The following is a 13,620-nucleotide window of genomic DNA, read 5'->3' as shown; positions in this document are numbered from 1 at the left end:
ATGCACATGTATGCCTGTGCTCATGTGTCCCCGTCTGACCCACAGGGAGGAGGTGCAAGAGAACTGTGTGCGATGGCGGAAGAGGTTCACCTTCGTGTGTAAGATGAGTGCCAACCCGGCCACCGGCCTCTTGGACCCCTGCGTCTTCCGCGTGTCTGTGCGCAAGGTGAGGCTGGGGCTCATGGGCAGGGTGGGGGCTGCAGGCCTAGGGCCAGGGGACAGGGTTTGGGGCATTGATCTGGTGGCTTCAGGCCCATCCCCTGACTTGTCCTCCCCCAAGGGAAAACGGGATGGTCCCACACGGTTCCTTGGATTCCCTAGTCACCAACTGCTTATGTCTTCCCTCCCTGTGCAGGAGCTGAAAGGCGGGAAGGCTTATTCTAAGGTAAGCGGGGCTGTGAAGGGGTGGAATGATGGAATGCACTGGGGTGGGAGAGGACAGGCATGAGAGAAGCTCCTGGGAGAACTTCCAGCCCCCTCTCTTCCCCAAACAAGAGACACTCAGCCCTACGTGGAATGGATTGTTTTTTAGAAATGCCGTTATTGATAGTTTCACACTTAATATTAAGGCAGCATAGGTTTGTTGCAACACAAATAATGCAGAAGTTCATGTGGTGAAAAGGGACGGTTTCTACCACCCACCCCACCCCACTCCAGGCCTCCTCCCCAGACCTCACCACTGGGATTGGTTAGGATCTTTGCAGACCTTTTCAGGGGGAAAAAAATTATCGTGAAATATATCATACAGAACAGTGAATAATACATACATATGATTAGAGAAATATAAAATGATCACTCTATATATATATACTGGTACACATGGCAAACAATATGATTTTTCATGTACAAATGGGATTTGTTCTAAACTGATTCTGCAGCTTGGGCTTTTACCTACCCATACATCACGGGCATCTTTTCATGTCAGCACAGACAAATGTACTTTCTAACAGCGGCAGAGTATCACATTGTGTGGCTGGGTTGATTCAGCCAGTCCCCACTTGTTGGACATCTACGTTGTTGCCAGCTTTTCACTGCACCAACAGACAATTCATCCCTGCATCAAGAAGATGGCTCTGGAAGGTTCACCTCAGGCTCTACCCTAAGTCCTCCTCCATGGGGACTCTTGGCGCATTCTCTATAACTCCCAGGAAGATAGTCCAGCAGGAGGGTGGGCTTAGTCAGTTGGAAGGGGGAAATGCCTTCACCTCAACTCTCACCCTGCACGGAAGTCCTGAGGGTGGTGCTGCACAGGGCGTGGCCCTCCCACTAACCAGAGCTCAGGAAGCTCAGCGGGCTGTACCGTGCACTTTGCCCTGGCCATGAGTGCTGATGGCCCTCTCCAAAGCAGAGGACAGGGTGGCTAGAACCAGGCTGGGGATGGTGCTGTCAGAATGGAAATTTCTCCTCCTGTGGCCTCATGTGGGTGAGGACAGCCATCCAACTAGGAAAGAAACAATCAGCAAACAGCTGGAGCATCCCACCTCTACCCAGAAAACATGTATGGAGCACCTAGCACGTCAGCCACTGGCAGGCCCCTTCCCTTCCAGCATCTAAATTGAATCTTCACTGTAAGCTTTACTTTCTGTATAAGAAGAGAAAACAAGACCTAGAGAGGTGGTGGGACTTGGCACTGGTCAGGCCTGAGTTTACTCCTGGCTCTGTTGGTTAAAGCTGGTGGTCCTGAGCAAATCACTTCCCCTCCCTGAACCTTTGTTTCCTTTATCTGTAAAATGAGGGGCACTCTTAGTCAATGGGGAGGCCAGGATCTGAACCCAAGTCTTTGATTCTGGAGCTTATTCTCTTAAACCCTGCAGTAGAGATGCGAATGCAGCAGGTGTTCAGTAAATGTCCCTGGTTTGTTGGATTGTGCTCACCGCCCCCAAGCCTGGTACCCACTTACTTCATCCTCAGTTTTCCCTCCAGGTCTGAGCAGACTTGGCTTTAAGAGCACTTCTTTCTCCCACCCCGTCTTGGACTTAGCATCAGAAGAGCAGCCAGAGTACCCCTCCTTGGATCCCAGAGTTCCAAGGAGCCTGCCAGGCCTCAAGGGCCCGTCCAGACCTTGGACTCTGCCTGCCAGCCCCCTAACATCAGGCCTCTGCCAGGGGGACTTGTAGGCCAGAGCCTTCCCTGGGGTTTCCCACTTGTCCTGCAAAGTGCCCGTTCCTCTCCTCCCAAGCCCCTGAGGGAGGAGGGGTGTCCCATCACCCCACCCTGCTGCCAAGTTCCCACAGGCCTTCTCTCCTCCCCTGCTCACTCGTCTGGCAGCTCCCGACAGCACGGCCTTGTTTCCCAGGGAACAATGTGTCTGTGTCACAGACAACAATGTCCTTTCATCTCAGGCACACTGGCCCTGGTGCACTCTGGGATGCAGCACAAAGGGCGCTTTGTGCAGCTCAGGGATGTGAGCTCCTGGCTTTGCCACATTGGTGCAGTGCCGCCGACCCAGGCCTCTATTCTTGGGCCTTGGTTATGCAACAGTCAGGGCTCTGGGGTGGGCCCAGGGGCTTTGCCTGCCCCTCCCTCCTGTCCCTCCCCCATCTCTGCCAAGTTAACCTTTCTGGCTGGGTCTGCCAGCCCCGAGCCCACACTCCCTGAAACCTCCCACACGCTCCTTCCTCTTCTCCCAGCTGGGCTTTGCCGACTTGAACCTGGCTGAGTTTGCGGGCTCAGGCTCCACAGTACGCTGCTGCCTGCTGGAAGGATATGACACGAAGAACACCCGCCAGGACAACTCCATCCTCAAGGTACCCAGAGGCCCTCCTGCCTCTTCTGGCTCCTTCCCACCAAGGAGCAGGAGTGGGAGGTGGGCACAGAACCTGGCAGTGAGACCATGGGAAGACGCAGTGGGAAGATGTGGGCCCAGGGATCAGGAAACCACCATCAGAGGCCTGGCCACTGGGCTCAGTGTCCCCCATCCATAAATGAGGGTCAGTGTTGGACCCAGACAGTTGTCTTAATGGTTAGGTGAGCGCTTTCAATGAGATAAGCGTGCTGAATGCGTGCATCTCTTATCTCTCAAGATCCCCTGACAACAGTCTATGAGGTGTGGTGTCTATTATTAGTCCCAGTTTTGCACAGGAGGGAGTTGAGGCACAGAAGTTAAGTAATTCACCTGAGGTCACAAGTAGAGCTGGGACTTGATCCCCCAGCATTTGACTCCGCAGTCCAGCCCCTAACCACTGCCCCACATGACCTCGTTGAGGTGGCCTGAGCTGCCAGGTGGAGTATCAGTGAGTGGAAGAACCTGTGTGGACTGTGGGCGGCTGCCCTGAGGGCCCAGATGCCACCCGCCCTGGCCAGCCACGTGCGGGTTTCCAGTGGTGGGGGAGCTCCTTCGCCCCAGGCAGCTGCCTCTTTGGCCTCCTGGGAACAGAGCGGTCTGGGTTTCGCCATCAGCACTCCGCTCTTCTTCTATCTCCACACCCTTCCATCCGGCTGAGAAAACAAGTCTTGTCCTAACAACTTCACAGGGAGCTGGCCCAGTGGGAGCATGTTATGCCCAGAGCAGAGCTGGGCAGGGGGTGGTGGGCAGGGGCTCTGGACCTCCTGGACCCTTTTCAGAAGGAACCAGAGGTACCAGAGACCAAAGGTCGAGGCTGAATGTGGCGGGAGTCCAGCCTTTGAGCCTCACCGACAGTGGCCCCACGCGCTCTTGTCAAGCCATATCAGGAGGACCTGGTGGTCATATTGCCTTGGGTTCAAGGCCAGCTCCCCTACTTCCTAACTTCTTGGAGAGTGGCTTCCCTTCTCAACGTCTCAGTTCCCTCATCTGCAACCTGGGGCTATCACCTACTTTATAGGCTGCTCCCAGGGCCAAAATGAAATAGCCCATAAAAAGCCTCAGCCCAGTGGTCACCATTTTTGTCAGTGGGATCAGAGCACCTCTTCCCAACCCTGCCACCCTCTGCCTGTTGTTCTATCTCAGCCCAGACTTTGGGATCCAAACCTTGCCATGTTTGGGCCATCGTGAAAATCTTTGCACAGGCGGATGTTAAATTTCTAATGGCTTCATGCCTTACTTTTTATTCAACAAACTTTCACTAAGCCCCTTCCAACTGAGTTGGATTCTGAGAGCACCGCCTACTCTTGTCCCCCATGTTGGCTCAGGGGCCACTTCTTCCACCATGTGGAGCTTTATGAGCCCCCCACCTTCCCCCGTACTGTGAAGACTGCAGGCTGGGCACTGAGGACAGAGAGTGAGCATGCTCTTGCTCTCCTGTGTGCTGCGTGCCCTTGGGCTGCCCATTTCGCCTCTAGTCTTGGTGACCTCCTCTGTAAAGTGGGATTAGGAACAGTAACTGCTTCCTAGGTTGCTTTGGGTATTAACCAAGCAAATGCGTATGCCATTACTGGCATGTAGTAAGTACTTAGTAACGTGTATTTCCTGGCACCCTCAAGGAGCTCACAGTGTAGTCATAGTTTAAACTAAAACTAGCTAACTTGTGCTGCACACTCCCTCGGTGCCAGGCGCTGAGCCAGGCAAATGCACTACTTCATGAGGCAGGTGCTAGGCTCGTCTCCACCCTCCAGATGAGGAAACGGGTTCAGTGAAGTTAGGTGGCTTTGCCAGAGCCCCCCAGTCAGGAAGGGGCAGAGACAGGATTAAACTTCAGACCTTCTGAAGCCATGGAGGCTGCAGGGAGGCCATGGTACCTGGGCAGGGTGTGGGCAGGCGGGCTGACTGATTTCTCCCCCTTCCCCATAGGTCACCATTGGTATGTCCCTGCTCTCTGGAGACCCTTGCTTCAAGACGTGAGTGCCAGTGCAGGCTGTGAGAGGGGGTGGGAGCTCGGTCCTCGGCACTGGGTTGGGGGACGACAAGGACTCTTCCCTCCGCCAGGCTCTTGGGTTCTCCTGTTTTTGTCTGGCCCCAAGGGCGGGGCACCCCCATCATAACCCATCTGTCCTCCCAGGCCACCATCCACTGCCAAGTCCATCTCCATTCCGGGCCAGGATTCTTCCCTGCAGCTCACATGTAAGGGCGGTGGGACCAGCAGCAGCGGCAGCAGCAGCACCAACTCCCTCACAGGGTCCCGGCCCCCCAAGGCCCGGCCCACCATCCTCAGCTCAGGTACCATTCCCCATCTACCTTGCCCCTCCCTCCCAGCGACGGAAGGCTTTTATAACCACAGTGTCTCCAGGTCCCAAGGGAGACTTGTTGAGGAGAGGGAGGTGATGGAATGGGGTCTCCATTCACTCCTGTGTGCTAGGTGCTGCGGTTGGCCCCTGGATCACAGCAGTGACCTGCACCGACACTGACATGGTGTCCCTGCCCTCGTGGCCCTCCTAATCTAGCAGGACAGACAGACGTTAAATTATAAGTAAATCAAATACATATCCATTTAAAGCTGTGACGAGCTGTGAAAAGCAGGTACAGAAGGCGGGAGAGGCAGTGTCTGGGTGGCGTTTGGGCTGACATCTGGGGCGCAGTGTTCCTGGCAGAGAGAGGTGGTGTAGAACGCTCTCCCAAGTACTGTATGCCATTGGGCAGCCATTTCGCCTCTAGTCTCAGTGGCCTCCTGTAAAATGGGGATCAGTAATAGTGCACAGTGGTTTAAGCGTTTAGCTGCTAACCCAAAGGTCGGCACTTTGAATCCACCATCCGCTCCTTGGAAACCCTATGGGGCATCTACTCTGTCCTGTAGGGTTGCTATGAGTTGGAATCGACTTGACGGCACCAGATTTTAATAGTAACTACATCCTAGGTTGCTTTGGGGATTAACTAAGCAAGTGCAAATGCCATGCCTGCCACATAATAAACACTCAGTGTTTATTTCCTGGCACTGTATTTTCATTAAATTACCACTATTACTAATGTTGTGAAAAATGAGAGGGAGCCTGAATCCCCAGAGGAGCCGGTGTGGCAATTAGGAGGAGGTACTACCAGGAGAGGAGGCGCTAGCCTGCCCCCAAGCGTCTGCTGGGCCCCTCTATACCTAATGCTGTGCGGGGTGAGCAGGGCCCCCCGACAGGAACCTCGGCCCCCTGCCCCCCGACACCCGCTCTCCATTGGTGAGCTCAGAGCTGGGAGGTGGACCGGCCCCAAGCTGATGAGTGACCAAGGTGGTACATGGTGGCCCTGATTTGTGCCACAGAAGCAATTAGAGAGGGCACAGGGCTTAGGTGCACAGCAGATGTTTGCTGGGTGATTCTGCCCCCAGGGGTGGGGAGCCGTGAGGGACCCCCTCACCCTAAGGGGCCATCTTTCCTCCACTCCCACCTTTCCTGCAGACCCAGTCAGGATGGCAGAGGGCTAGGTCCAGAGCTGTCCGCCCCAGCCTGGGGGCTGAATGTAGGAATGGGGGCTTCTCAGTGCCAGTGTTCTCCAGCTTCAGGGTGGGGCCCGTAGAGGAGAGATCTGGGGACTGGCCACCCAGAACAGACGGTGCCTTTAGGAAAAGTAGAATAGGCGCCTCTTCTAGACAGGGTGGGATTTGAGCCCCCACTCTTCTCTGCAGCTGGTGCTCCCACCCCCCATGCAGAGGACCTGTTGGAAACTTGAAAAGCCACTTGGCTTTGGGTAGGGTCACAAACGGGCCGAGGGTCCGGCCCTTGGCCTGGGTGTGCTCGTCTCTGAAGAGGAGGTAGATGAGTCCTTCCTTCGTGTCCTGGGCTCGTGGCAGCCTCAGAGCCCTGGAGGGGTCTCAGCCAGGGGAAGCTGGGATGAGCAGCAGATGGTGGCTGTTGTCTGATTCCTGGTTCCCTTGTGCCTCCTGCTGGGGAGTGTCAAGAATGTTTGTTTTGAAGTTGGACTTATGGGTGACTTGGGACAAGGCTGTGTGCCCTGGATGACAGGCCCTTCAGGGCCAGTCCTCTTCCTTCTCCCAGCCCATTCCCTCACCCTTTTTTCTGTACTCCAGCTACACTCACCCAGCTTCATTCAAGCCTCAGGGCCTTTGTTTATGCTGTGCCCTCTGCCTGGAAGGCCCTTTCCCTGATGCTTTATCTGGCTCCCTCCCTCCCCTGCATCCTGAGAAGCCTTCCCTGACGCCCAGTACACATTCAGCTCCTAGTACCCCTGCTCTGTACCACTCACCTCAGTTGCGGTTAATTGCGGGTTGTTTTTTGTTCAACATTCCTCCTGTCTGCTGTACCCTCTGAGGTAATCAACCCTGTCTCCTGTTCACAGCACCCAGTAGAGCACCCTGCATGGAAGAGCTCCTCAACAGATATTTGTAGCATGAACAAACCTGGGTTCAAATGGCCAACTGTGGTTCGGGGCAGGTTTCTTCTCTCTGAACCTCAGTTTTTCAGTCTGTGAAATGGAAATATAGATGCTCCCCCGCAACCACCCACTGTAGGAGTTTCAATGAGAAGACTTGTGTGAAGAAGGGCCAGGGTGGGCACCACTGGGTAACCTCCTTCCGCTCCCCTCCCTGCCTTCAAGGGGTGCCAGAGGAGCCGGACCAGAACCTGTCCAGCCCCGAGGAGGTGTTCCACTCTGGCCATTCCCGCAACTCCAGCTACGCCAGCCAGCAGTCCAAGATCTCTGGTGAGTGTCCACCTGGCCCCAAGTCAGTGGCCTTCCATAGTCCTGAGAGCCCCCCAAATAATGAACCACCCCCCTTGACCACCCACCAGGCTACAGCATGGAGCACTCGCGCTCCTCTAGCCTGTCGGACCTGACTCACCGCCGCAACACGTCCACTAGCAGCAGCGCCTCTGGCGGCCTCAGCATGACTGTGGAGGGCCCTGAGGGCAGCGAGCGGGAGCACCGGCCCCCTGAGAAGCCGCCCCGGCCACCCCGGCCCCCACATCTGTCAGACCGCTCCTTTCGGTGAGCCCTATTGCTCAGTGCTTCCTGGAGAGAACAGTCCCCTCCGGTGAGGCCTGGCCGGAGCTGCAGCTTACCAGGCAGGGCTTGGTGTAAGGGCTGAGGAGCCCAAGAGGACTCAGCTGGGCATTTGACCTCCAGAAGCAGCATGATGCAGAGGGCTAGAAATCTCGGCTTCTAATGGCTCTCTGAGCCTCTGCTTCTTCATCAATAACATGGGGATAATCCTGTCACCATCTCAGAGGGTTGGATGCTGATGATTCTACCAGCTGATGTTCATAAAGGGCACAGCTCTGTGTCTGGCTTATAGCAAGTGCTCAGTTAATGGTTGTTGGCAGTTTAGTGTAGTGGTCAAGAGTATGATCTGTCAGGCCTGATAGAGTGGGTTGAGTCCACCATTTACACACTGTGTGACCTTGGGCAGGTTACCTCTCAGAGCCTCCATGTCCTCATCTGTAAAGTCATCACCGACATCCCTGGGTTGTTGTAAGGGCTAAATGAATACAACATGGAATGTGCTTAGAACATTCTAAGAGCTGTAGATGCAGTTGTTGTACTTGTTATTGCTCTGACTGTCGTGCCTCTGCTCTGCCCCAACCCAGGCGGAAGAAGGACTTGATGGAGAGCCACCCAACCTGGGTGGATGACACGCGAATCGACGCAGACGACATCGTGGAGAAGATCATGCAGAGCCAGGACTTCACAGATGGCAGCAACAGTGAGGGTGAGCTGGCTGCCCGTGCTGGGCAGGCTGGGGGCAGTGCTGCTTGCTCTAGGGGCTCCCCAGCTGCGCCTGCCAGAGCTCAGCCTCCATCCTCCCCCATGTCTCCACAGACAGCAACCTACGGCTGTTTGTGAGTCGTGATGGCTCCACCACACTGAGTGGCATCCAGCTGGCCAACAGGTAGGGGGTGAAAGTTGGGTAGGGGTGGTCATCAGGATAGCCTTGGGGTGTGGTGTAAGAGCAAAGTCTCTGCAGACCACCTGACCTGGCTTGAATGTCAGCTCTGTCACTGCAGTGTGACCTTGGGCAAGTCACTTCTCTTTGACTCTCAGTTTCCCCACGTGTCAAATGGTGTGGACAACACCCATCTCACCGGGAACCTGGGACAGAAAGCACACCACAGGGTTGACTGTGAGAGTTCCAAGGGTAATCGTTGGAAAGGGCTTGGCAAAGGGCTTGGCACACAGCTTGGCATACATGTTTATTTTGGACCCTATTTTTCCTCCCGGAATCCCTAAAAACATCATGATGATTTATTTATTTATTGGACAAATGTTTATTGAGCACCAGTTATATGCCAGGCACTGTGCGAGGTGCTGGGATATAGCAGTGAGCAGCCCACATCTCTGCCCACAGGATGCTCAAGATGAGGGGGTGGTAGGATCAAACTTTTCCTTCAACTCTACAGTTTATAGAGTGTTCTGTCACTATCATCCATTCATTTAAGAGCGTGTTTACCATGCACCTAGCTCACTAGGTCTTTAGCTTACCGAATAAATGAGTGAATGAATGAATGAATGGATATGGAAGTGAGTAGAGGAGCTTCCCACCTACAGAATTGTGCCAAAAACTTTCCTCCATGTTTCTGTTGGCCTGGTGGGAAAATCTAGGCCCAGAGGAGGCAAGAGACTTGACTGGGCAGCCCAGGGTTCCAGGACCTGCCCTCTGCTGCTGTTCTGCTGACCCCTGCTGGCCGAGGCTCGAAATTGCTGCTCCCATCTCCCAGCTGGCCTTCTGGGCTGCCCTAGGTGGGCTGGGCAACGAGAAAACAGGGGGCTTCCTTGGAGGTTTATGAACACCCCCACTGAAGATGAGGAAGCTGGAGTCCAGGAGAGGGATGAAACCAATCTGGTGGGCAGCAAGGTGATAGTGGAGCTGGATGCTGAACCCCAAGTGTCCATAACCCCGTGGATGGTCCTGGTCTCAGTGCGGACAAGAGCTGGCTAATTGTCAGGCCCCCTTACCTTCCACTGGCCTCTTGGCAAATCTCAGAACCCCTCTGAGCCTTAGTTTCTTCATCTGTCAAATGGGGTGATGATGCAGTCCCTACCTGACAGAGTTGCTGTGAGGATGGGGACAGCACACCCATGTATGTGAGCCACTGGTGCCTAGGAAGAGCTCAGGGACAGAGCCTGTGCCAGCTCTGTGGTCCCCTGGATGACCTGGCAGTTAGTCTTGACTCCGATACTTACAATCTGTGTCACCTTGAGCAAGTGACTTAACATCTTTGAGCCTTAGTTTCCCCCTCTGCAAAACAGTGTTGGTTAGCAGCGCCTGCTTGTAAAGCACCTGCGAGGGCCTGGCCCAGAGGAGTGCTGGGTTCATGGAGCAGTGAGGAGGCGGAGCTGACCTGTCTCTCCCCCACAGGGTCTCCTCTGGGGTCTACGAGCCAGTCGTGATCGAAAGCCATTGAGGAGCAGGTGTCCAGACTGGAGAAGGGCCCTGCCTTCGTGGACGTCCAGACTCATGTCGTTCCACGAAGGACCTTCCCCTTCAGATCCCCATCTGGGCTGCATCTCATCTGTGCCTCCTCCATGCACTCCAGCCCCACATGTCCCCAAAGCATCATTCCATGGTCCTCCCCTCCATGCTGGGACCCTCCTGACCCACTGGGGCCCAGGCACCACTGTGAATATTCTCCTCTGAACCACTAGAGGGCAGGACAAGCGGGCCCTTGCAGCAGGTAGCCAAGACAAAGAGCAGGACTGCCTCCACTGCAGACAGGGTCCCCTCGGCCAGGGACAGGCAGCAGCTCCTAAACACGAGGGGGCTGCTTGTGGTTGGGGGGCCTCTTCCCTGCATCTCCATTCACTCCAGGAACACTGGCTGCAGCCACTCTGGCAGGGCCTGGCTCCATTGCCTCCTTGCCCTTGTGGGCCCAGCCCATCCCCAGAATCCTGCCACCGTGACACTCTGACTGCTTAGTGCTTCAGCTATCCCTTCCTTGTATCCTGGGGGGCCCGCTGGCGGCCTCCTCCTGGGAGCCAAGACCTCAGATCCTCTCCACACTCTAGATTGAGACCTCTCCCTTCCCCCCCGCCCCATCGAATGTTCTCCTGCTGCCCTGGCAGTCTGCACTTTGCACATGCTTGTCCCAGCACAGCCCCACTGCCCCTTGCCACCCTTCCCCGGCCCTATACCAAGGATCCCTGGGCTCTGCCTGCTGTGCAGTCAGGCCCAGGCCTAGCAGCCCGGCTGGAACGTGGCACTGTCTCTCCTCCCTCCAGTTAGCCGCAGCTCAGGCCTGGGACCTGTGCTGAAAAAGGTCTGAATGTCAAAGCGTTTCCCCTCTGCCGGGGCTGGGTCCTGAGCAGCTGGGTTTCATGTAGGAAGGCCAGGGAAGGTGCCTTCCAAGGCCTGGGGGGTTGGGGGTCTGGCTAGGCTGGGCTTGGCAAGCAGAACCCCCTTTCTCTGCCTTTCAGGATCATCTGGCCCAGGCTGGGGCTGACGCTGGAGAGGTAGTGGGCTGTGGCTGGGCTGGCCCGGAGCTGGGTTCCTGGCCAGACAAGCACTCAACCCTCCTCTGAAAGCATCCCCCACTTCTGGGCCAGGCATAGGTGAAGTCCTTTAAGAGGAGTTGTTTCTCCAGTGGGGAGCAGTCTGGCCCTGCCCCCCGCTCCCCAAAGTCTCTGCTCTCAGCACTTTTCTCTCCCTGGTCCTCGTTACTTGCTTAAAGGTGGATTCTGGCTGCCAGCCAGTCCCTGGACCCCCACCGCACCCCTCTTTTAAATTCCATTCATTTTGTATAAACCCAGCAGGCTGGTGTTTAAGTTCTACAACTTTCTTTTCTTTTTATTTCTTCTTTTTCCCCTCTCTCTCTTTTTTCTTTTTTTTGACTTCACAGTTGGGTATCTTCTCCTCCCCCAGGTGAGGGGTAGGAGGTTCTGTGCTCTGCTCTGCCTGCTGGCTGGGTCCTAGCAGGGCTGGGCATGTAGATGTGGGGAGGGGGCGCAGGATGCTGGTTCTCTGGTATAGGTAGGTAGGGTTCCTCCCCAGGCTGGGAGGGTTCCTTACGCAGTTTCTCATCTGCCTCTGCTAGCAAGAGTTGGGGTTCTTGGTCTTGGAACCTGGCTGGCACTGGGACCAGAGCGTTTTTAGGTTTGGTTTTGTTTTTACTGTTTTTTTTTTTTTTTTTAATCACCTAAGTCTTTTTGTAGAAAATGAATGTTAGAAGGTGCGTGCTGGGGCAGAATGGAGCTCTGGTTAGCTCTGAGGGTCCCTTCCTGCCCCGCAGATGCCTGGCACTTTAAAAGGAAGCTGGTGGCACTATCTCCAAATGGGGTGACCCCCAGAAGGTGGGGAAGTGTCATCCTTCCCTTCTGTGTCTGTGACCTCAGCCCAGCGAGGGGGGGTGCATTCAGGATGTTTTTGGGTCTGGTCCAAAGTTCTGGGGCTTCAGGCACAAAACTGCTGGCTTTAGCACTCTTGGGGAGACTCCCCCAAACCAGGAACCCCAGCCCCGCCCAAGGCAAGGTCTAAGCTTAGCAGTCACCCCAGGAGGAGACAGAGCCAGCCATACTTTTCCAGCGCCAGGCCCTGGGCAGGAGAATTGGACTAGCTAAGAATTTGGCCACAACCAAATTAACACTGGCTGGAGCCAGAGGCCAAGAGCCCTGGCCTCGGCCCCACGTGGGAGCCCTTTCTTCAGCCCTCTGGCCCCCTCAAGCTCAGTGAATCCCGACCAGGTGCCCACAGTTCCTGGACTTCAAATTCTATATATAGAGACAGAGATATATTAGAGATATTTTTGGAAAGGAATTGGTCTATGCAATGCCAGTTTGGAATCTTCTTGGAAGACAGTTTAGCCTTTTTACAAGGAGATTTAAAGAAAATAAAGGTCTACAATATTTTTTAGGGTTTTTATTTTTGGTCACCCCACAAACTGACCACATGGTGTGATCTACCAGGATGGAAGATGTCCATGTTTTCTCCTTTTAGGGAGTTGAGCAGTGAAACAAGGGTTGGGGGGGAGCCTTTTTTTTTTTTTTTAATTCCTCTCCTTTCTAACAGAATGCTGCCACCTCCACCCCTGAATTCAGTGGACTGTGTTTGTATATCCGTCCCAGCTTCTATTGTAGAAAATAACATTTGAAGGGGAAATCAGTCTAGTGTCAGTGTCTTGGTCTGGGGGAAAAATAAATAAATATTGTGGTTTTTGTTTTGGTATGGCATGTTGTTTTTTATCTTGTTACTTTACCACATTGACTTTGGGGTCAAAGACAGCATCAGAAGGAAGCCCAGATGTGTGTGTGAGGTGATGCCCTGGGAGTGGGGAAGAAGTCAGCAGTCAGGGTTTGCCAAGTCTTGCCTACAGTCATAATTCTCACCACCTTTATTATTCCAAACCCTAGTGTGAAAGCTGAAGCCCAGAAGGGCCCTTACTTGCTAATCTCACACAGCTACTAATTGGCAGGTCCTGGATTTGAACTTGTTTCTGACTTCAGAGCCCAAGTTCTAACCATTGCTCTGTGCACCATCCCAGCAGTCAGGTGGCCTGCAATGGGTTTGGCTGAGGGCAAATAACTCAGTTTCCTCAGCTGCAAAATGGAGTTGTGTATTAAATGAGAAAGTGAGTATGCTGTGGGAGGTGCTGAGCATATTCCCAACCTCTCTATCCCCAGGCCAGAGTTGTCTCCACGCTTACCTGACTCTTTCCCCATTTACCTGACTCTAAAGTCACGCAGGAGCTGGGCAGCCTAGCCAAGCTCTGGGAAAGGTAGGTTGTCCTGGCCTTTAATGATCTCAGAAATGGTGGGAAGCCTGGTGGCTTTGGACAGGCAAGAAGGGACTATGTTCCCCAGTCTGGTCCCTATCCCTAGCCCAGCATTAGCCCCACCCC

The 13,620-nt window shown here is 54.5% G+C and overlaps 1 protein-coding gene across 1 annotated transcript in view; it reads left to right on the top strand.

Moving 5' to 3' along the window:
- Positions 1-11,617, top strand: part of EEIG1 (estrogen-induced osteoclastogenesis regulator 1) — a 43,422-nt gene extending 31,805 nt beyond the window's left edge. Inside the window, exons 2-12 of the mRNA XM_004375705.2 lie at positions 46-166; positions 356-385; positions 2,631-2,747; positions 4,709-4,755; positions 4,917-5,074; positions 7,391-7,495; positions 7,585-7,780; positions 8,380-8,501; positions 8,612-8,681; positions 10,149-11,046; positions 11,204-11,617. Coding sequence (XP_004375762.1) covers positions 46-166; positions 356-385; positions 2,631-2,747; positions 4,709-4,755; positions 4,917-5,074; positions 7,391-7,495; positions 7,585-7,780; positions 8,380-8,501; positions 8,612-8,681; positions 10,149-10,194 — 1,012 coding nt within the window. The 3' untranslated portion in view covers positions 10,195-11,046; positions 11,204-11,617. The remainder of the gene's footprint in view (positions 1-45; positions 167-355; positions 386-2,630; positions 2,748-4,708; positions 4,756-4,916; positions 5,075-7,390; positions 7,496-7,584; positions 7,781-8,379; positions 8,502-8,611; positions 8,682-10,148; positions 11,047-11,203) is intronic.
- Positions 11,618-13,620: the final 2,003 nt, after the last annotated feature.

Source organism: Trichechus manatus, unplaced genomic scaffold, assembly GCF_000243295.1.
Source record: "Trichechus manatus latirostris isolate Lorelei unplaced genomic scaffold, TriManLat1.0 scaffold00038, whole genome shotgun sequence".
NCBI classification, from domain to species: Eukaryota; Metazoa; Chordata; class Mammalia; order Sirenia; family Trichechidae; genus Trichechus; species Trichechus manatus.
The sequence above is the reverse complement of the archived record's forward strand: the minus strand, read 5'-3'. Positions and strand labels throughout refer to the sequence as shown.